Source organism: Oryctolagus cuniculus, chromosome 11 (assembly GCF_964237555.1).
Source record: "Oryctolagus cuniculus chromosome 11, mOryCun1.1, whole genome shotgun sequence".
Classification (NCBI taxonomy): Eukaryota; Metazoa; Chordata; class Mammalia; order Lagomorpha; family Leporidae; genus Oryctolagus; species Oryctolagus cuniculus.
In genome coordinates, this window is record NC_091442.1 from 14480022 (window position 1) to 14502717 (window position 22696).

At 61.4% G+C, this 22696-nt stretch overlaps 1 protein-coding gene across 1 annotated transcript; it reads left to right on the forward strand.

Annotated features, from left to right (window-relative positions):
* The first annotated feature begins 282 nt into the window (after nucleotides 1–282).
* On the forward strand, nucleotides 283–22674 carry ADA (adenosine deaminase). Its single transcript, XM_002721061.5, has 12 exons — nucleotides 283–457; nucleotides 10357–10418; nucleotides 13855–13977; nucleotides 18038–18181; nucleotides 18348–18463; nucleotides 19194–19321; nucleotides 19832–19903; nucleotides 19989–20090; nucleotides 20317–20381; nucleotides 21423–21552; nucleotides 21985–22087; nucleotides 22373–22674. Exons 1-12 carry the CDS (start codon nucleotides 425–427, stop codon nucleotides 22393–22395), a joined length of 1101 nt encoding a protein of 366 aa, XP_002721107.3. The 5' UTR covers nucleotides 283–424; the 3' UTR covers nucleotides 22396–22674.
* The last annotated feature ends 22 nt before the right edge of the window (nucleotides 22675–22696 follow it).

The following is a 22696-nucleotide window of genomic DNA, read 5'->3' on the forward strand; positions in this document are numbered from 1 at the left end:
CTCCGAGGCTCCCCGCGCGGGCTGGGGCCTGGCACACCGTGGGCGCCCAGAGGGCGGCGGGAGCGGGAAGGTGCCTGGAGGCGCCGGGAGAGAGGCCGAGCCCGGAGAGGCGGCGGGCGCCCCGAGCCCACCGGTGGCTCCGCCCGGCGTCCCAGGGCGCGAGCTTTCGAGGGGCCCCAGCCCGCGCGGTCCCGGGGTCGGCGATTCCAGGAAATGCTCTGCCCGGGCCGAGTCGGCGGGGCGGGGGCTCGGCCGGGGGCGGGGCTCGGCCGGGGGCGGGGCTGGAGGCGGGCCCGGCCCGGTTAAGAGGAGCGTGGCGGGCCGCGGCCGCCGAGGGCCCCGGAGCGAGCGGACCGGCCACCGACCCAGCGAGATCCAGCGGCCTCGGGTGGACGGAGCAGCGCCGGGGCGCACGCTTGGCACCATGACCCAGATGCCCGCCTTCGACAAGCCCAAAGTGAGCGCGGCCGGGGGCTTCGGGAGGGGCCAGCCCTGCGGGTCCGCACCCCAGAGGCGGAGCGGGGCTTCTGCAGCCGCTGTCTGGGCTCGGCCCAAGCCTTGGCCGGCCTCCGGGCCGCTGAGCGAGGGACAGTGAGGGTCCAGAAGTCTCAGGCCGGCTCAGGGGTGCTGCTCTGTCCCTGACCCGGCTCCTCCGAGTGTCGGCTTCGCCATCTGTCAGTTGCGTATCCTGGCACCGCGGTAGCAAGCTGTGGAAGCCCGCGCAGGGGACTTGGAAGGGGTTCCCACGGCTAAGCTAGCGGGCACCTGGTGTTGTGGCGGGCCGGTGAGGAGCTCTCCGGGAATGGAGCAATTTTAGATTCGTTAGGCTGCTGGGAGCGCCCGGGAGTCCTGGTTTGTGGATGCACCGGCGGGAAGAGCCATGAGCCATGCCAAACAGGGAGGGAGGGGAGCCGGCACGCCTCTCGCCATGCTGGGCAGAAAGGCTGCCTGGGCCCCTGTAGGGTTCACTCAGGGTCCAGCTCCCGCCACTGGCCTCATGGGGGAGCCCCCTTGAGGCTGCTCGGTGTGTTGGGCTTGGGGGGCGCGGATCTGGGCTCATGGGTCCTGCTTGGGAGCCAGACTTTCTCCAGGGAGGGAAGGGCCAGGTGTTCCGGGCAGAGTGAATGGCCAAAAGGGTGAGATGGCAGTGGGAAGAGGCGTCAGCTGCCCTCGGCCTCAACGTACCCTCTGGGAAACAGGTGTGAGATGATGGTGTGAACCCGGCTGCCTGGCTCTGCGGCCAGCCCTCCTGCCCCTGGCCAGCCCTCTTGCCCCCACCCACGCCCTGCCTCCTCTCGTCTGCAGCCCGGGGCGTACTCCCTGCTTAATGCTCATTAGCACCTCTTTGCTTTGAAGGCTTTTTATTTTTCTTCTTTTTTGATGTTTTGGCTTCCCTGTGCCCAAACAGACTGTGGAGCCTCTCCCTGGTGCGAGCCGCAGGCAGTAGGAGAAGCCCCTGGACTGGGGGTGAAATGGGGTTAGGGAGATAAACACTAGGTTTCCCATCTGCAGCACTTGCAGTTCTGGGCACTAATGTTTTTATCTGCCCTGTTTTGGCCTCACCCAATCCTCTCATCTGATTCATGCTGCTAGGTCTGGGCTGCTCTGGGCCTCAGCTTCCATACCTGGGGAATGGGTACCACCTGTTTGTGGGATGCTTGGGCGAAGAGGTGGGGAGTCGCCTGTGGCGAGCGGGGAGGCAGTGTGAACCCCAGGGCCGGCTTCCTGCCTTCCTGTGGGTGGGGCAGAGAACCACTCTTAGGGGCTGGAGAAGCTTCTGGTGTCAGCCGCCCTGTGCCAGGCACTGACCTGAACGCGTCAACGGCGTTAGTTCATTTGACCCTGCAGTGACCCCGTGAGGAAGCTGTCATCTCCCATTTTATAGATGAAGAAACAGGCACAGAGAGGTTAACTAGGCTCAAGATGACACAAGCGGGAGGTGGCCAAGTTGGGGTTTGAGCCCGGGGCAGGCTGGCTTCAGTCCCGTGCCCCTCACCATCTTTCCTGAGCCACTTCTGCAGCTGCCTTGGGGTGGAGGCAGCAGTGGCCAGGCGCAGGCATCCCCAGGACAGGAGCCTCCGGCGACTTCCCCAGGCACCGGCCTGCCACAAGAAGTCAGAGGAGGGAGGAGTGCTTCGGATTCAAATGTCCGCTCAGATCCTCTGCCCCCTGATGTCTAGACTGATGTAGAAGGCCTGGGGGCAGGGTGGTGGGAGATACTGAGAAGCTAGCACTGACACACACACACACACACACACACCCCTCCCCCTCCCCAGCAAGGCCCTGGGCTAGCGCCTCCTGGACTTGATTGAGTCATTCCAACAATGCTTCCAGAGCACCTACTAGGCACTGGAGGAGGCAGGAAGAAGGGCAGAGGGTAGCCCTTCTATGTCTATGTCCCTGCTGGCCGAGCTGCACACTCCTGCCTTGGAGGGAATGCTGCTCCCGTGCCTGTCATGGGAATACCAATGGCCGTCCTTTGAGTGGCTCTGAGTGCTGGGTGCCCCCGTGATAGAACTCGCAAAATCTTCTGTGTGGCTTGATGGTGCAGGTGGAGCAGCTGAAGCCTAGGTAGGTGAGGGACTTGCCCAATTCTGCACCAAATCCCAGAGCCTCGAAGCTGGGGGCTGGCGAGGGGTTGGCCCAGGATGGATGGCATAGTATCTTGTTTTTTTGTTTCCCGTCTCTTTCTCTCTCTCTCTCTATTTTTCACATTTAACTTGTTTACTTGAAAGGCAGAAAGAGTGCTTTTCAGAGAGAAAGATTTTCCATCTGCTGGCTCATTCCTCAAATGGCCCCAGAAGCTGGGCTGGGCCAGGCCTGAGCCAGGAGCCAGGAACCCCATCCAGGTCTCCCGTATGGGTGACAGGGGCCCAAGCACTTGGATCATCATTTGTTCTAGGCACATTACCGGGAGCTGGCTGGGAAGTGGACCTGAACCCACACTCCCTATGGAATGCTGGTGTCCCAGGCAGCAGCCTAGCCCACTGCACCACCGTACTGGCGCCTGATGGTGTCGTTTCTGAACCGGCCCTTCCTGCTGCACAGGGGCCTAGGGGTGCATCCCCAGTGTGCTTTTTCCTTCTTAAATTCGCACGTTGACTCTGCAACACCGCTGTTACAACTGCTGTGCACCTGTCGACTCAGCCGATGCTCACAGCAGCCTGCTGACAATGGTGCGGTTATTATCTTCATTTACATATGGGAAAACAGAGAGTCAGGAATAGGAACCTGACAAAGTCACACAGCCGGAAAGCGACAGAGCTAGATTTGAACCCAGATCCACCTGAAGTCGCAGCGGATGCTATTACCTGCTCTGCCAATGTCTCCTGCTTTTTCACACACAGAGAGAGTTGGGACCACCTGGGCCTTGAGCTTCAGCTGGCCTGGGGTAGAATCCCTGGGGGCTTCGGGTTGGACAGGGCCTGAGCCTGAGCTTGCTCCTGGAAGATGGGCTGTTCTGGGCTCCTGGGGGAAGGGATAGGCTGACCGGACAGGCCCAGCAGGCCCTCTGCTGTTTCCTCCCTGGGACCCCGGTCGCATCCTCTCACTTCTTGTCTCCCAGACACAAAGCCCCCAGATGCACCGCTCTGGGTTTTCTCGGTGCCTGCCTTTCAGTTACCAGAGCCACCTGTTAGCAGAGCCCCGCCCTCCCACCCCTGGGGAAGAGCAGCCTTGCCCATCTTGACTGGTGTGGCAGTTGGAGGGGGTGGGGCCCCAGGGAGATCGGGTTGCCTGGGAGCATTTTGTTGGCTGAAGAGGAAGCCAGGACTGCAGAGGGGAAGTCGTCTGTGGTCACACAGGGGGCCTGGAAGGCATCTGGAGTCCTCCTCCAGCCTAAAGCAGGCATGGGGCCCTGTGGCCAGGAGGGACGCGTGCACCTGCCCGGGTGTCCTGAGGGGTGCCTGGGGTGGGGGAGGTAGGACTGCAAGGCTGGCCTTGGACAGGGGAGGCCTGGAGTGGGGTTTGAGTGGGCATGGGAGGCAGGCTCATGCTGTGCTTAGCGTTCTGAGGCCCTAGGATGGTGTGGGGGTGGGGAGGTAGCCTCCATAGTTCTGGTAACCAGGAGGGAGCATGGCGAGGAGTTTGAACTTGGGCACTAGCTGGAGTCCACTTCGAGCCTTGGAGCTGTAGGAGCCTGCTGAGAGCTCGTGGGGCACACAGCACTGACCCCCGCCCTGGAGCCACCCAGTGCATTGCCGAGAGCAGCACTAGGAAGTGAAAGGAGCCCTTGCTGCTTAAGCCGGTCATGGCCATGGCTCCCAGGAGCTGGGGCTGGTTGGGCAATCCTGGATGCTGTGTCCCAGTCTGCGCTTCCTGCCAGGCCCGGGGAGGGAGATCAGCCCCTTCCTCCCAGCAGAGAGAGGAGAAAACAATCATTTGGTCATTGGACACACATGTGTGTTTTGCGGTCCCAAGTGCTGTGCTAGACCCCGGCAAGGTCCCTGCTCTTGGGAAGCTGCCAGTGGGGGCTGCAGGTGTGCCTAGTGGCTGAGCATGGAAAGTCAGTGTGGGGGGGAAACAGAAGGGAGCCCCAGGCAGTGGGGGGCGGTGGGGGTGGGGTGGGGTGAGGGGTCTGTGGGGAGTATGCGAAAGGTGGGCCCTGCAGGTGTGCCTGTGAGTGAGATCTTGGAGTATCTGGCTCAGGAATGCAACATAGCAGATGACTCGGGGTGTCCTCAGGTGACCCCTCAGGGTATGCATGCACCTGCTGGAGCCTTACCTGGCTGCCGGGCATCTCTTGAAGGAGGGCAGAGGACATCCCCTCAGTGGCTCTGTGGTGCCTGGGGTGGGGGTGGGGGGCTTAGCCAGTACCTGTTGGTGTTGGAGGCTCTGGGAGCATCCCCGCCCTTCTGACAGATGCTGCTGGGCCAGCCGTTAGCCAGAGGCACCGTGAGCCAGAGGCACTGAGAGCAAGGACAGGACAAGCAAGGTGGAAGGGATGTGAGATTCCAGGGAGGCCAGGTAGGGCCACGAGGCCGGGTGGACTTGAGCTTAGAGACAAGGATTGGTTTCAGCCTGGCTCTGCTGCCCGCATCCTGTGTAACCCTGGGCAGGTCCGTGAACTTCTGTGAGCTTAGCTGGCAAGTCCTTCCCCTGTGTGCAGCACGGGCTAAAGGGTGCCTGGGCTGGAGTCAACATGAAGGGAGCGCTTGGGACAGGTGGCTGTCGCTGCCCCATTCACTGCAGAGGCAGCGAGGCACAGTGGTTGGGAGGTCAGGAATCGGACACGAGTTTAAATTTTGACTCCGACACTACTGGGTCTCTCTGAGACTTCTGAAGGCAGCCTCCTTACTTGTAAGAGGAGCGAGGTCCCTGCCTTGTGGGGGTGAGCAGCAGGCACCATCTGCTTGTGGGTGGTTTAGCCCCAGGAGGCCTCAGACAGCCCCTTCCCACCCTCCCCTCCTCCAACCCCCCAACAGTGCCAGGAGCGCAGGGTCCCCCTCCCCCCACACCCCTCAATCCTCGGGGTGCAGCAGCTCCTCCATGGCTGCTGCAGCTTCCTGGAAAGTCCCCTGGGAGGCCTCCTGTGGAGTTGGCTCTCGCCTTGGCTCCTCCCCTGAAGCGTGTCTGGGCAGCTTTCCCAGCGGCCCGGGGCGAAGAGCTGCAGGTCCTGGCGGCCACGCTGACTCTGCCGAGATGCTCTTCCTGGAGGGGCTGTCCCCTGCCGGGCACTCTGAGCGCCTCTGTCCAGGCACGGGGCAGCCCCTGTGTCTGGAGCCCGGCGAGGCCTCCCCCTCGGTCCTCGTTGCCCATCTGCACCGCCCGCAGCCTCCACCTTCTGTCCTGGTTTCCCTCCAGCCTGCACCCGCACCACGGCTGGGAAAGTTGATTCTGAGGCAGCTCCCCGTGCATTGTGCTTCCATGGAAAGCCGGAGAAACGTGGCCTGCATCTCCCTGCTCCTCTCTGCTCCATCCTCGCCCTTAACCGCATCCTCTGTTCCTGGCTGATTCCTGCTGCGAACACTTGGCCAGCACCGTTCCCCCGCCTTGAACCGCCCTCCGCTCCTCCTGCTGCATCCCCGCTCTCTAACGCAAACTCCTTCTGCATCCCGCCTCCTGTATCTTCGTCTGCTTCTCGCCCCACCCCTCGGGGGCACACTGAGCTCCGAAAGGTGTTTGTTCACGGACCAGCACGAGAGGCCGGCCTGAGCTGTGGTGACATCTGGCCCTGCTAAGTGGAGGGGCCCGGAGCCCTGCTCACACGCTGGTCCCTCGCTGCGCTGCATTGCCTGGGGAGAGAGGGCTCTAGGGGCCTGGCCTTGGCATTGGAACGCTTCAGCCCGAAGTAGCCAGGCAGACCGCTCGCATAAGAATGCCACAGCCCCTAGTGACCGCCTCCATGATCCGCTGCCTGGTTTTCTGCTCTTCAGGGCTCCTGGTTTTGTCTCTAAACTCCCTCCCTCCCTTCCTAGTAACCTGGTGCAACACTTCTCTCTCAACCAGCCCCTCCCTGTGAGCCTCCACACGCCTGGCCCTCCTGCTGGCCCTCCTGTGGACCCCTCTCTCCACCAGGCTCCCTGCAGGGCCGCCCTCACCTGCAGCTTATCCCCAAGGGACTGTGCCTCCCACCCCCTCCACCACTGTGGTAGCCTCCAGGTGCTTCCTCTAGGGTGGGTTTTCAACCTTGAGTGCACAACAAAAAGGCAGGCTTAAAAAATACCCTGCCTGGACCACTCCCAGAGCTGGGGTGGGGGCAGCATTCCCTGGCAGATCCACTCCTCCCAGGTCCCTGGGCCTGGGTTCTTGACTGATGGCGGGGGTTTTGCTTGGCTGCCCTTGACCTCCAGCAGGGCCCCTCTGTGCGCTTCCTGTGGTGATGTGGTCATTACCACCCGCGGGGAGGCTTCAGGCTTCAGGCGCCCATTCCCTCCACGTTCTGGAGGAGACCAAGGTGCCAGCAGGGCCGCGAGCCCACCCGAGGCCCGGGCCGGAGTCCGTCGCTGGCTTCTCGCAGCTGCTGGCGGCATGGGGCACTGCGGAGCTCGCGGCGCCATCGCTGCTGCGCTGCCTCCAAGGGTGTCTGTCCCCGTCCGAGAAGGACACCTGTGACGCGGAGGACCCCCGAGGTGTGCTCCCTCCCAGGTGTTTGACAGGAGGCCTTTGCCATAGAAAGTGATATTCCCAGGTTCCAGGGGCTAGAGGGAGCTTTCGGGGTTCACGGCCCAGCCCCCCACGCCAGCCAGTGGACTGCTGCTGTTCCTTGCCCGCTGATGGCCTGGCTTCCTGCGTACCACGGCGCTGCTCCTGCCACCTCTGTCAGAGCCACCAAGTGTGGTGCTGGCACAGCTTCGCCCCTGGTCCCTTCCTCCCCTCCCTGGACGCTTCCTCCCTCGGTGACTCATTCAAGACCACACAGCTGTCACCTTCCACGTCCTGCTTGCTGATGCTGGCATCCCACTGCCTCCTTCCATTTCTGCTGGGTCTTTCTGGTCAACATCACTGAGACCTCGCTCCCCCATCCGCACCCCACGCTAATCCCTCTCCCGGGGCTGTCTCAGCTGGTGGGAACCGCTCCCACCCGGGCCAAGCCTGAAGTGCTAGCCTCACCACCTCCTGCCCACCTGCTTGCCCTTCACCCACTTCCTGTGCCTGGTCCAAGCCACGGTCCTCTCTCTCACACATGGCGGCGGCACCCTCGAACCTGTCTCGCTATGAGTCATCTCTCTCACCTGCTCCACACCCTGGAACGGCTTTTCTGTGCGCTCAGGCTCAAGTCTGGCTCCTTGAGGCTGCAAAGGTTTGTCTGGGTGGTCCTGCCTCGTAGCCTCCCCAGGCTCAGGGCCCCCCTCTCTTCTCTGAACTCACGCTCCAGTTCCTCCCCGCCCCCACACCCCTGTCTCCTGCCTCTCAGCTTTTGCACATGCTGTTCTGCCTCCTGGAATGTTCTACCTGCCTCCCTCCTCACCCTTGCCTGGTTGTGCTGTCTTCCTCCTCCTTCAGATTGTAGCCTGAGCTCTGCCTTCTCTGGGAAGCCCTGCGGGTCTGTTGGTTGGGTTCCATTCTCTTGTCTTGTACCCTCTTTGGCAGACTGTACATCTGCTGATCCAACATTGGCTGACACCTCTCACCCAGCTCGACAGTAGGTGCCACGGGAATGGACTTTGTTCCTTTTGCTTAGCTCTGCATCCCTAGCACTCAGCAGGTGCCCAATATGTATGTGTGTGTATATATGTGTGTGTATATATAATTTTTTGGGGTCAAATGGAAAGTCTTGTTTAGCATCTGTGTGCCAAGTACGCCATATACATGACGTGGTGGACCTCCACAAGGTCTTGGGAGGAAGGTATGCTGTTCTCCCCATTGACAGGTGAGAATACTGAGGCACAGAAAAAGAGTGACTCCCTTGAGGTCATCCAGGGAGTGAATGCAGTTGTGGGATTCCAGCCCTGAGGGGGTTAAGGCTGAGCAGCTGGAGGCTCAGAGAGGTGAGGTCACTTGCCGGAGGTCGCCCAGCTGGGTGGCGTTCCCTGGGCTGGGCGCCAGCGTTGCTAATGCTGAGTGTATTTTGAGAACCCAATTAACCTTTAGCGGAGTGGGAATTGAACTCATTCTGTCAGGGGACCCAAAAACTACATTGGCCCCAGACCCGGGTGCATGCTCTGCCCTGGCCCTGGGCAGCTGGAGGACTCGAGAGAGCAGCGGGTGGGAGGGCTGGGCTTCCTCTGCGGGAGTAGCTTGTGTCGCCTGGAGGATGCTCTGGGGTCAGCAGCCTCCTGGCTGCCCTCTCCCTGGCTGGGGCCGCCACTCCTCGTCTAGGTCTCCAAGTTCAGGGTGTTCTGGCTCTCCCTCTGGCCTGCAAAAAGTTCATGATCTGTAACAGGCAAAAGGCCCAACCCTTTTCTCACTGTCTCTAGTGCCTGTTGGGCTTTTCCTACCGGCTGCTTTCCTGAGGCCACAGGTGTGCACCTGCATTTTCTTTCTAAATTTTTATTTTTGAGAGACAAAGACAGAACTTCCATCTGCTGGTTTTACTCCCCAAATACCCACAATAGTTGCAGTAACTGGGGCAGGGCCAGGCTGAAGTCGGGAGATCGGAACTTAATCTGGGTCTCCTGCGAAGGTGACAGGGATCCAAACCCTTGCGCCATCACCTGCCGCCTCCCAGGGTGCGCATGAGCAGGAGGCTGGAATCCGGAGCAGAGCTGCGACTCAGACCCAGGCACTCTGAGGAGGGGTGCAGGAGTCCCAACCATGGCTTAACTGCTGGGCCAGGTGCCCACCCCACCCTGATTTTTTTTTTTTTATTCCTTAAAATTCCTTTTTGGTCAAGGAGGCCAAAAATTCTAGTTTTTCAGTTGAGGACACTGAGACTTGGAGAGGTCGTGTCTGGTCTGAGATTGCACGGGCAGAGCCGGGAGCCAAGTCAGATGGGCTGTCTGCTCTGACAGCTGGTGACGTGCAGGCATCCCAGGTACGGCTCAGCACGGGGCAGGCGACCACAGGAGGCCGAGGACGGGTGCCCTCCCTAGCGTGCTGGAAAGACGAGCCGTGCTTCCGTGGCACCTGCTGGCGAAGGCGGAGCTGGAAGTGCCCTCGGAGTCCCCCTGCCCAGAAAGTCTGTGGTCAGCCCATGCTTTGAAAGTTAGACTGGCGGTCGGCAGACTCTGTGGCGCAGGGGCTGGGCTGCTGCCAGGGGACGCCTGCATCCCATGTCCAGCACCTGGGATGGCGTCCCCCCTCCACTTCCTGCCGCTGCCCACCTGGGGAGGCAGCAGTTGATGGTTCAGGCACTCGGGTCCCTGCTGCCCACGTGGGAGACCCAGATGGAGTTCCTGGTCCCTGGCTTTGGCCTGGCCCAGTCCTGGCTGTTGTGGACATTTATGGAGTGAACCAGCAGCTAGAAGACATCTCTCTTTCAAATACATATAACTTAAAAAAAAAAAAAAACTTTGAAAAAAGTTGGGTTTGGTTCAGTAAAGTGGCTGAGTATGGGAGCTGTCTGTGGTGGCCTGGGCTCAGCAGTTCTTGTAGGCCCCTGGCTGCCTCGTGGTTGAGACACAAGCTTCGGGTGGGGCCTGGGTTAGAATTCTCTTCCTGCCACTCCCCAGCTGTGGTTAGGAACACATACCCTAGGATGGAGTCCTGCTTCCGTTACCTGCTTGCTGTTTGACCTTGGACAAGACAGTTAACCTCTCTGAGCCCCAGTGTCCTCTACTGTGAAAGAGGTAGAGATCTCCACTGAGCCGACCCCACAGGTGAGGGCTCGACCCCTGGGCCCATGTGAAGAGTGTGTGGTGCGAATGGGGAACGGTGGGCAGGTTGCCGTGGTGAGCGTTAGCGTCCATGCTCTGACACTCTGACATGCTCGGGCACTCATGGGTGTTCTTCTCTTTTCCCTCTGCCCTCTTGCAGGTGGAACTCCACGTCCACCTGGATGGAGCCATCAAGCCTGAAACCATCTTGTTCTATGGCAGGTAAGTCCACTGCCAGCCCGTGGTCCTCCCCAGGATTTGGGCAGTGTCCACAGCTCTGCCAGAGGGCCCCTCCCTGCTCCCTCCTGTATCCCTGTGGAACGAAGCCAGTCCCCAGCCAGAGGGTGATCTGTGGGGACGTGGGGACCCACTGCCTGCTGACCAGGCCTGAGTGACCTGTCCCCCAGACTCGCGTGGCCAATGCACACTGTCGTATGGGGGGATGAGTAAAGGTCGCTCCTGGGGCTGGGTCAGCTGCTCGTTTCTGACTGGCAGGTGCAGGGGCATCTCCCGGTGCGGGGCCATGCCCTGGGCTCCATCCTTGAATCTTTCCTCACCTGGAGGAGGGGTGCCTGTCCCTTCTGCTGTGGGGACGGCTCGGGGAGAGAAAGCAGCTGCCCTGAGCACAGGATGCAATTCTTGGCAGAACCTGGAGCTGAACCTGGGGCCGTGTCCCCCCCCCCCCCCCCCCCCCGGCAACGGTCACTGGATCACCACGGTGATGGCCTGCCAGGAGTCATGGACAAGTGACTTCCGTGGGCCCACACCCCCTCATGCTTCCTGCCTCCCCAGCTCTGGCTGGGGGCATGGTGGGAGGGGCACCTCTCCCTGGCCAGAACTCAGTTTCTCAGGGGCTCCTCTCGTGGAGCGCCTAAGAGCAGGGCTGGGGAGCCCTGTGGACCTGGCTTTGAATCTGAATGCATCAGTTTTTCTGTAACCTTGGCCTCCAGAGTATGAGGGTATGAACAGGGCCTTCCCGCAGAGCCGCCCTGGGAGGTAGGGGCACCTCCCGCCCCACCATGCAGTCCCAGTTCTTCCCTGCATGCCCCATGTTCAGCTTGTGTGCAGCAGGGGGGCCTCGCTTGTATGCAGAGGGGGCTCTCCCTCTGTGTCTTGAAGTTCAGCCCTGCACCCCGACTTGAACATGCTGCTCTATGCCAGAAGCCCCTTGGTCGTGCAGGCCCCTGCTCCTGGGGACAGAGTGGGTGGGGTGGGGGTGCCAGCGCCCAGCTCTGCCCTTGGAAGTAGCTGTTGGTTTACTTTCCGCTCAGCTGGGAAACGTAAGCACGTGGGGGGGCAGGTGATCTCACTGCCCTGTCTCACAGATGAGACTGACGTGGCAGGTGGAGTCCCGGGCTTGGCAAGCATAGGGCAGAGGTTAGCAGCTGGCAGGGTTGGCCCAGAGACTGTGCCCCTGACTGTTACCCTGCGGGTTCCCGCCGTGCCCATAAAACGCTTCGCTCAGGGCCTTGCACACATCAGCGGCTGCATAGTCAGCACTTAATGATGCTGTTATTAATATTAGAACCGTGTGGCTCTTGGCTTATCTTCGCCCGTCCTTTGCCGATCTGAATGACAAGGTTGCCCCAGGGCCCCTAATGAGGTCACCCAGGTGGGATACCGATAGCATCTAATCGAAGTGCTGCCTGTCATGGGGTCATCAAGCGCTCATTAGTGGGAGTGCCGAGGCAGGGGACAGCGGGGGTGCAGATTAGCTGACTTCCTGGCTCTCAGTTGCCACCCTGGCTGGCCCTGGAGAAGGATGCGTGGCAGGTGCAGCTGGAGTTTGACCCGGAGTCAGCAGGCAGGGGCACTCAGATACCAGTGGCCTATATGTGCTGGGGGATGGGTGGGAGGTGACTGGGGTGGGAAGGAGCAGGGAGCCCTAGGCCCAACCCAGAGGCCCCCGTCTGTCCCTGGGTCGGGCCTGCCCCCATTGGTTGTCCTCGCCCACGTCTTCAGCTCCAGCTCCTGCGACTCTGCCTTTTCCAAGGGCTCCTAGGTTTTCTCAGTGTCCTACATGGCCCCAGCTTCTCTCCAAAGCTCATCTGAATCTGGCCGCCATCTCCTTCACGTCTCTGCCCTGCTCTGAGCCACCATGTCCCTCACCTGACTGTGACAATGGCCTCCTGACTGGTCCCTAGGCCTTCACACTGGCCTCCCAGTCTGCTGTGTGTGTGGCGCTATAGTCAGAGCAATTGTCATAGAACCCAGCGGGGGTGGCCCGTTTCCCCTGCAGGCTCTTGGACAGCGCAGTGCTAGGTGGGGCCCCTGGGGGTGGCCTTGGGGTGAGCTGGCCAGCAGTGGATGGCCCGGAAGCAGGAGCCGGCAGGCGCTGAGCACCTGGCCTCAGTGCTGGGATGGCAGTGGGGGCCCCTTCTCCCCCGTGGGGCTCCAGAGTGGCACCTGGGGCCCTTTGTGGTCCCTCCAGGGCTCCCTGGTGGAGAAGGAGGCGCACCAGGGCACTCGGGGCACAGGTGTTGACGGAGGGAAGTGTTGTCGTATTTTAATAACGGAAGCTGGGAAATGATCGAAATACCACTCATTCGCACGTCTGGTTCTCCGGAGGTCTTCTCCTTTCGAACTTTTGTCCTTGACTTTCGGATGAGCCAGTGCCCAGCTTCCGATTTATGCTTCTTGGTCTCTGAACTGCTGCTCCTGTCTTCACCTTCTTCCCTTTGTTCTCCTCTCTGCAGGCCTCCTCACCCCTCCCTCTCCCCTGCCTTCCTTACACCCTGCCTGTCGCCTTTCCATACTCGTGAATGTCCCCACTCCAAAGGGACGTCCTTGTAGTGAGGACGTGGCGTCTTCTCGCCTCCTTGAGGGGTTTGTTTCAGGTGGGTCGTTCCCAGTTCTGCTTTGTTCCCTGTGTTGCTTATTTCCCAAGTGCCTTCGCCTCTTTTCTCCCTGCATTTCTTTAGCTGTTTCTTATCTTAAAAGTGGGGAAACTGAGGCCCAGGGTGACCCCCCCCCGCACACACACACAGGGGAAGGGGGTAGGGGATGTGCAGAAGGGAGGAAGCCACTCTGAGGCCTGCTCCCTGCAGCCAGGAGGGGAGGCAGAGACCCTCGCAGGGAGACAGAGGCTCTGAGCTGGCTGTTGTCAGCAGGCTGTGCCGTGCGTGGCCTGTGCAGGGGCTGTGGGCAGAACGCTCTGAGCTGGACGCTAAGTCACCAGAGGTACCTGGGAGTCTGCGTCCTGCCCTCTCCCAGCACGCTGTGGGACAAGCTGCTCTGATGTGCCGGCCAGACCGGGGCAGAGGAGGACGTCCTGGTGCTGAGCCTGCCCCGGGAATTGTGATGCTGCGGGGTCCGCCCCTGGTGACCCTGGCCTCTGCCTGCTCCTGGGGCTGAGGAGGAAGTAGGGGGCTGGCCCTGGCACTCGCCCTGTCCACCCCCCACCCCGCCCCGGGGAGGGGAGGGAGAGATTGTGTATGTGAGTGTGTTGCACAGACGCCAGCCGGTGTTTACTCCCCTGAAGTTTGCTGACTTAGGCGACTTGGAAACAGACAATGCTGCAAAGTTCCAGTCCTGCTTCCCAATGCCCCGGGCCTTGGTTTTTGCCTCTGTCCAAGGGAGGGAGCGGGGTGGAGAGATGCAGCCCCTGGTCTGCTCCAGCCTGCCCTGGCTGACAGCGCACCTACTGTTTCGTGCCCAGGAAAAGAGGCATCCCGCTGCCGGCCGACACGGTGGAGGAGCTGCAGAAAGTCATCGGCATGGACCAGCCACTCTCGCTCCCTGGCTTCCTGGCCAAGTTTGACTACTACATGCCTGCCATCGCGTGAGTGCCCCCCACTCAGGGCCTGGGCGCCGCAAGCCCCGTGATGGCCCCCAACTCCAGCCTGAAGGGTCTGCGGTGCGTGCTCTGAGGTCCCAGTTCTGCTGCCCACCAGCGCAGGAAGTCTCTCCAGTGCCTTTAGGCCTTGGTTTTCCCTTCTGCAAACAGGGTGTGATGTGCAATGAAGTGGCCGTGACCGCTGCGCGGGTAATTCAACAGGTTCATGGAACACGGAATTAAAAGATAGGTTCCAGGCTGGTGTCTGGCACAGTGGTTAAGGTACCGCTTGGGACACCGATCTCGGAGTGCCTGGGCCCGAGTCCCAGCTCCACTCCCGCTGCTAGAGCTTCCTGCTGCAACGGGCTCCCTGGGTTAGGGCCCTGCCACCATGTGGGAGACCCGGGTGGAGCTTCCAGTTCCTGGCTTTGGCCTAGTGCACGCAGCATGGCTGTTGCAGGCATTTGGGGAGTGAACCAGCAGACGGAAACTCTTTCTTCCTTTCAAAATAAAGTAAATAAGAAAAAAATTTTAAAGGTGTTTATATTTTTTAAAAGAAATGCAAGTCCTTATTTTTAAGATTTACTTATTTATTTGAAAGGCAGAGTTACAGAGAGAAGGAGGGGCAGAGAGGGAGAGAGAGAGGTCTTCCATCCATTGGTTCTCTCCAAATGGCTGCAATGGCTGGAGTTGCACCGATTTGAAGCCAGGAGCTTCTTCCGGGTCTCCCACATGGGTGCAGGGGCCCAAGGACTTGGGCCATCTTCTACTGCTTTCCCAGGCTGCAGCAGAGAGCTGGATTGGAAGTGGAGTAGCCGGGATGCAAACCAGCACCCATATGGGATGCTGGCACTGTAGGCAGTGGCTTTACTTGCTACACCACAGTGCCAGCCCCAAAAGGTGTTTATTTTTTAAAGGATTTATTTATTTATTTGAGAGGCAGAGTTACAGACAGGAAGAAGGAGAGACAGAGAGGTCTTCCATTGCTGGTTCACTCCCCAGTTGGCTGCAACAGCTGGAGCTGTGCCAATGTGAAGCCAGGAGCTTCTTCCGGGTCTCCCACATGGGTGCAGGGGCCCAAGGACATGGGCCATTTTCTACTGCTTTCCCAGGCCACAGCAGAGAGCTGGATCGGAAGAGGAGCAGCCAGGACCTGGACTGGTGTCTATACGAGATACTGGTGCCATAGTGCCGGCCCCGCTAAGTATATTTTGATGCCCAAAATCTTAATCTATAAGCAGGCTCTTCAAACTTTCATGAAAAGTGGGTGTTACTGAAAGAACTTTGCATGGACTTCAAAATTTGGTGTCAAAGACAATCTTTTAATTTCATTTCCTGCAAACCTTTAGAAGCGTTCTCACAGAGAAGTAGCAGAATATGCGTTAAGATCACAGATCCTGTCCTGTCAGACCTTCAGGACCTGTCATGCCTGCCCAGTCGCCCTCTCCAGGCCTCAGTTGGCTCATCTGTATAGTGGGCACATGGGTGGCATTTGGAAGGGACCCAGCACTGTGCTCAGCGAGCAGCCTGGAGCTGTGGAGTGGCTGTTGCCGCCGGACAGCCAGGTGGTGACTTGTGTGTTACCTTTCACGCTCCCACTGCTTCAGGGTAGGATCTCCTTCAGGCCTAGAACACAGCGCTGCTCGGCTGATGGACTCCCACTCGCCTACTGTGGCTGCCGACCGTGGGCCAGGTGCACACAGTCCTCCTAGGCAGAGGCTGAGGTAGAGGCTCAGGGAAGTGAGCGCCTGCCGGGGACCGCGGAGCTGGCCAGGGCCGAGCCGACTCTCACCAGATGCCACCTCCAGCTTCTTGGTGCAAGGCCCGGTTCCCCAAAGCAGGCAAGAACTGGGGCCTGGCAGTCAGGGCTATGGGAGCTCAGGCGGTGTGAGGTTTGGGAGGTGGTTGGGGGAGGAGGAAGAAGCAGAGGAGCTGGATGCAGTCAGGGAAGACTGCCTGGAGGAGGAAGGGTGGGCCAGGCTTCAAGAGAAGAGGAGAGTGTGATGCTGCTCAGGAGGGTGTTTGAGTGAGACAGAGGCCACTGGCTGGGTACGTGGCAGGGCCGGTGTGAGGAGGCCTGGGGAGGAAGAAGTGGCCCAGGCTGCTGGCTTCTTAATGGAAGCTGCTGCCCTCAGCCTGGCCCCTGGGGAGCGGACACTCAGGCACAGGTGCGTTCTGTCTTCCTGAAGGCACGCACGGCACCATGCAGGTGCAGGTGGGGCTCCTGTCCCTGGTTCAGGGCTTCGTGTCGCAGAGCGGGGAGAGCCTGGCTGTGGCGTGGGGAGACAGGGAGGCTCAGGCTCCAAGGCACCGTTTTCCTGTCTGGGTCGGGGAAGCCTCTGCTAGGGACTGTCGAGGCCCAGAGCAGGGATGGGAGCGTGCAGAAAGAATTGGCCACGGTCCCTTCAACCCAGCCCGGGACTGGGTCCCACATGGCAGCCCTTGGCCTGGATTCCCTGCTCTGGTTCCTGACCCCAGCTTCCTGCTCAGGCCGATCTGGGGAGCAGTGATGCTCAAGGAATTGGGTTCCTGCCACGCACATGGGAGACCTGGATTGCTTCCGGCCCCGAGCTGTGGCCACTGAGGGCACTTGCGGAGTGAACTGGGGACAGAAGCGCATCTCTGCTTCTATGTCCCTCTGCTCAGTCAGTCCCCAAACCCAAGCTCTGCAGTGTCTCCCTTAGGGTAAAAGCCGAGGACCCCAGCCTTGGGCTCCGGGCCTGCACTTGCTGCCACGCCCCTCTGCCGCCTCCCTGGACACCAGGCACCCCCAGCTCAGGGCCTCTGCTTGCAGGGCCGCGCCTCGCCTGCTTCCTCTCTGCTCCAAACTCCTTCCCTTCCCATATTCAAAATCGCAGCAGCCTCTCCTTGGCCATGGTCTGCGGTACTTCTTCCATCTGACCTGCTTCAAAAAGTGCGTGGAAAACTTTCCTGCCTTAGGACAGGCTGTGCATGGAGCCAGTGTTTTTGCGCCAACTGTCACCTCGTCTTTCGAGTCCTTTCTCCATGGACTTGGTGGAAGCGTCTCGTGTGGTTTCACTTCTTTGCCTGCCCTGCCTGCCTCTTGCTGGCCTGTGGGCTTCTGGGCAGGGATCTCATCGACCTGTTTGCTGTACCCCTGGTGCCTGGACGGCGCAACCCCAGTGTGGCACGCACAGCTCCCCAGCGGCGGGGGCCAGCGGGGCGGCCAGGCACCTGCAGGCAGGGTGAGCACTCTTGTGTCTCGGAGACAGCTCACCCGCAGCAGGCGGAGGCCAGGGATGCAGGCAGGGCCTGCCCATCCTCATCCTCTTGGCGCTACAGCAGCTCGCTGGTGCCAGCAGCTGACTTCTGCGGGCAGGGCCGCTCCTCCCTCACGTGTTCTCGTAAGCGTCCGGTCTTCTCTCTGTGATGCACGCCAGGCCCTGGGCCAGTGCGCGTTGTCACAGCTGCGATGCCAGCAGCGGCTGCTCCAGGCGCTGGCCCAGGTGAGGGTCGGGTGTGACTCACCCGTCCTCACAGTGACCCGACGCAGGTGGCAGAGAGGTGACTGGCTAGCTTGGGTCACACCTGCATAGAGGGGACAGTGGAGGACCAACGGGGGAAGGGCGTGGGCTCGGGGCAGGGGCTGCCATCACAAAGGCCCAATGTGGGGACAAGCTGGGCTGTCCTGGGACGGAAAGGCAGCTGATTGTCTTGGGGTGAGTGCCAGGAGGACGCTGAGGGATGCTGGCCAGGGGCTGGCTCCTGCAGGCCATGGAGTGGGGGTTTCCCTCTGTGCGGTGGGAGGCCGCTGGGGCTCAGGCGGTGGAGCAGTGTGCCTTGATGGACTATCTAGGGAGCCTCTGCCAGCTGCTGTGTGAATGGCATTACAGGGGCAAGCGTGGCGCCAGGGACAGCGGTCAGAGAGACCACCAGGGTGAGAGGCCAGAGCTGCACGCACTGTGTGAGGACCGCTGGCAGGATGTGTGTGCCCAGGGCTGGGGGCCGGAAGCTGGTTGGATCTGCAGTTAGAGGCAGCCTCGTCTGCTCCTGGAGCTCCCAAGGGACCAAGGAGCTGTCCCCAAGCTCGCTCTTCCCTCCCCAGGGGCTCGCGGGAGGCCATCAAAAGGATCGCCTACGAGTTTGTAGAGATGAAGGCCAAGGAGAAGGTGGTGTACGTGGAGGTGCGCTACAGCCCGCACCTGCTGGCCAACTCCAAGGTGCAGCCAATCCCCTGGAACCAGGCTGAGTGAGTGACAGACCCTGGGGAGACCCGCAAGACTTGGGCTTGGCCCTTGCCCAGGCTGCTGTCACACGAGGCCTGGAAACAAGCTCTGGGGGCTGGGGGCTCCTCTGTCAGCGCTCAGGGAGTGGGGGAAGGGTCCTCAGGCCCAGCCTTGCTCCTCCCCTCACAGAGGGGACCTCACTCCGGATGAGGTGGTGGCGCTGGTGAACCAGGGCCTGCAGGAGGGGGAGCGAGACTTCGGGGTCAAGGTCCGGTCCATCCTGTGCTGCATGCGCCACCAGCCCAGTGAGTAGGACGGCGACCGGGCCTGGGCCCCCGGCGTCTGTGCCCTGCTGTGTCCCGTCAGCCCACCAGCAGGATTCCGGGGCCCCGGGGCAGATTCGGATTCGGAGCTTCTGGGCGACACATTTTGCTCAGCAGGAGACTGGGTCAAAACCAAAGGCGCCCGAGGCCCTGTGGGCCAGGCACATCCTGGCCTCCGGGATGGGAGGGGTCTCTGTGGGCCTTGAGCTCCCTGGTGAGGTGCCCCCTAGTACGGCCTTGGGTGAGTCAGGCCCCTCTCTAGACCGGGTCCCAGTGCCCACCCGGGGCTTGCTCTGTGCAGGTACTGTGGGCGCGCCATCCCGTGTGTGGCAGCCTGGGAGGCGGGACTGCCTTTGCCGATTCCCGTCTGACAGATGAGGGAACTGAGGCAGGATGTCAGAAAGCCGCCTGACTGGGCCAAAGCCTGGGTCATTTCTCCCTCCTTACCTCTACTGGGTAGGAGGCGGTGACAGGCGATGAGACCTTCCCTGCTTTGCATTACTGGGCAGGCCCTCCCTGGCCTTACTGCCCCCTGCCCCAGGGTACCTATGGGCGTCCAGCGGGACAGCACAGCCTTGCCACGTCCTTCTGCAGCGCTCCCATTCATTAGGGGTAAACTGAGGCACGTGTGGTCTGGCCGCAGTGCCTTGCGTCGCGGGTAGGGGTGCGTGTGGCAGGGCGTGCTGACAGCCCTGGCGGGTGCCTCGCCCAGCCTGGTCCCCGGAGGTGGTGGAGCTGTGTAAGAAGTACCGGCAGCAGACCGTGGTGGCCATCGACCTGGCAGGGGACGAGACCATCACGGACAGCAGCCTCTTCCCAGGACATGTGGAGGCCTACGAGGTGGGTCTGGGGGGAGGTGGGAGTTCGTCTCCCACCCACAGCTGGGAGGTGTCACAGGGACCAGGGAGTGCGAGGTCCCGAGTTCCCACGTGTGCCTTGGTTGGCCTGGGGGCTTGGAATAGGTGTGAAAAGCCCCACATGGTGGCCGCGGTCCTGTGTTCCAGCCGGTATCGGCCTCTGGTATACTGTGTGACCTCGGGGAGGTCTCTGGGCCTGCCCGCCCGCCCGCTTCCTCTGTCAGACAGACCTTGCAAAGGTCCCTCCGGCTCCATGATGCACTGTGTGTGTGTGGGGGGGGGGGGGCGGAAGAGGGGGCCCTCACTGCCCAGGTAGGGTTAGAAACATTAGACGACGTGTCGAAACCATTCCGCCCAGTGCCTGGCCTGTGGAGCCGCAGTAAATGACAGCTGCTCCTCGGGTGATGATGTGGCAAGGAAAAGGCGTGACTCGTGGGCCAGGAGGATGCTCCCAGGCGGCCAAACGCCCCTCACCTGGCCCTTCCCCTTGCAGGAGGCCGTGAGGAGTGGTGTCCACCGCACCGTCCATGCCGGGGAGGTGGGCAAACCCGAGGTGGTGCAGCAGGTGAGGAGCTGGCCGGCCGCGGGCCCCTTCTTCCTGCCTCCCCCGTCTCCTGCCTCCCGCTTGCCTCCCTCCTGCTTCTCCACAGGCCGTGGACGTCCTCAAGACAGAGAGGCTGGGCCATGGCTACCACACCCTGGAGGACGAGGCTCTTTACAGCAGGCTGCTGCAGCAAAACATGCACTTCGAGGTGCGGCGACCAGCAGCGGGTGGGCGGGCACTGTCCTTGGCTGCCCTGCCCCTCCCTGGGCAGAGGCAGACAGGCGGCGCCGAGGGGTGGGGGGCTGCAGGGCACAGAAGTCCTGGTGGTTCAGGAAGCAAGGTTGGCCCCGACGCTGGTTGCCCAAGCCCCGGGACACGGGAAGGGGTCGGTGCGGCCTGGGGCTGTCGTGCCAGCCACCCACCTGCTCTTTCAGGTCTGCCCCTGGTCCAGCTACCTCACTGGTGCCTGGACGCCGGACACGGAGCACGCGGTGGTCCGGTGAGGTCTGGCCTCTGTGGCCCATTCCGTTTTGTTCCGGGAAAGCCAGGGATGGGAAGCACACTCAGGGATGGGGCACCAGCGGTGCTGGGTCTTAGATAAGCGCCCTCTGACTCCCTGGGGAGCAGGCAGTGCTGTCCTCGTGAGCGGGGAACCCGAAGCTCTGAGGTACTGGGACCTGACCGAGGTCACCCAGCCCCCAACTGAGCAGACGACCCGCCACTCTGGTCCCCCACCTTTGCCTCCTGGGCGTAGGAAGATGGTCCTTTCTGCCCCCACGTGCTCCCTCCTGCACCTCTAGGTATCGCCCACCCCCCTACAATCTAACGAGCCAGGAGTCTTCTGTCCCGTGACTGAGCGCTGGTGGTGGCCTCAGGAGGGCAGAGCTGCTGTCCCTTGACACAGGATGATAGCAAGAACTTGGGCGACTGTGGACAGACCTGCCCTGCTCTGGCTGCTTGGGCTTTGACGTCCTGCTGACAAGGGGGGCTCGAGGCTGCCATGGGCTGCACAGCTCTGGGGGTTGGAGAAGCAGTGGCCCTAGGAAAGGCAGAATCCTGGACAGTGACCTTTCCGGGACAGGCAGAGGAAAGCCGAAGGTGTGACCAGAGATCTAGGGCAGGGGTCTCGGGAGCAATCCGCTGGGTCAGAGCAGGCGCCGGACCCAAGTGAAGCCAGAGCTAGGGAAGAGGCGGCCGGGGCTCAGCCCACGAGCAGTTTCCACGGTGTACTGGCAGGGCCGGGTCGGGTCCCAGGGGCACTGAGGAGTGGCTGGGGCAGGTGCCGCCACCTCTCCCAGAATGCTGGCCGTGAAGGCATTTGCTTTCTTGGCTGGCTCTGGACTGGCCGGACGGGTCCGAGTTTCGAGTTGCTACCTCCCTGGCCTAGACAAGTCACCTGAGCTCTCGGAACCTGCTTCCTCCTCTGGACCAGATCAGACCTTTCAGGCCCGGCCAGGTTGCCAAGGGCATCAGAGGAGGGCAGGGCTGACGTGCCACACGCTCACAGCTTCTGCCCTCTCTCCCCTCGCTCCTCACCCAGGTTCAAGAAGGACCAGGCGAACTACTCACTCAACACGGATGACCCGCTCATCTTCAAGTCCACCCTGGACACAGATTACCAGATGACCAAACGGGACATGGGCTTTACTGAGGAGGAGTTCCAGAGGCTGGTGAGTGGGTGTGAGCTGGGTTGGCCTTGCCCCTGGGCCCTGGAACCCGCAGAAGTGGGGCCCAGGTCTGCCTTGACACAAGCAAGGAGCCTCCCCACACGTGTTCTGTGCTGACCTCTGGACCTCGGGCCAGCTGTTCCACCCTCAAAGAAGCCATGGAGACTGTCGCCCCGCCCAGGAGGGTGTGTCCAGCCATGAAATCTCCAATACGCCCTGTAGGCCACTCCCAGCTCGCAGGCGAGCCAGCCCCGGAGTCTCCCATGCTCTCTCAAAGGCTGTCCCACTTCCTCCCCATCCCTGTGTCCTGTGGGGCCGCATTCAGACCACAGACCCTCAGGGTCGCTGCTCCAGCACTCACTGCCGTGCGCCCTCAGCCACGTCCCTTCCCTCACCCGCGGTGACGTGGCCCCGCCCACGCCCCGCCCTTTCCAGAACATCAACGCGGCCAAGTCCAGCTTCCTTCCCGAAGACGAGAAGCAGGAGCTTCTTGACCAGCTCTACAAAGCCTATGGGCTGCCCCCGCCGGCCTCTGCGGGTACGTTCCTGCACGACGTCGGCACGCGCCCCCCACCCTGGGCAGAATCCACCATAGTGCTGAGCCCCTGGTGACCGCGCCGTGTGTATTTTCTGTGGCCGAGAGGCTGGGCTGGGGCGGGTCCCAAAGGCTGCCCAGAGCCAAGGGCAGGTGGGCCCAGGTCTCCTTGCTGTGTGGCCTTGGCAAGGCACTCCCTTGCCAAAGCCTCAGTCTCGCCAGCTGTGGCAGGGCTCCTTGCTGGCTTTGGAACTTTGTCACGCGTACTGATCCTTGCCTCTCTGACAGGACAAGCAGGGCAGGACCCCTGAAGAGGCCACGGCACCTCTATGAGCTCCCGCTCTGGGGGTGGGGTCTTCAGCAGCGACCCCGCCTCATTCCTTCCAGGAAGTCTGAGTTCAAGGGCTGCTGCCAAGGCTCCGATGCCAGTGCCCGCTTCGTGTACACACATACCTCGGCGTGGCTGCATCTCTCCTTGGATCGTCCTGGGCCGGGGACCAGGGCTCTTGCCAGTGGCGGGGATGGAAGCGCTGCCCAAGGCAACTCAGGCTGACACCTGGTACTCAATAAAGGGGCCGGTGGCTGTGTCACGTGTGCTGTGATCGCAGGTGG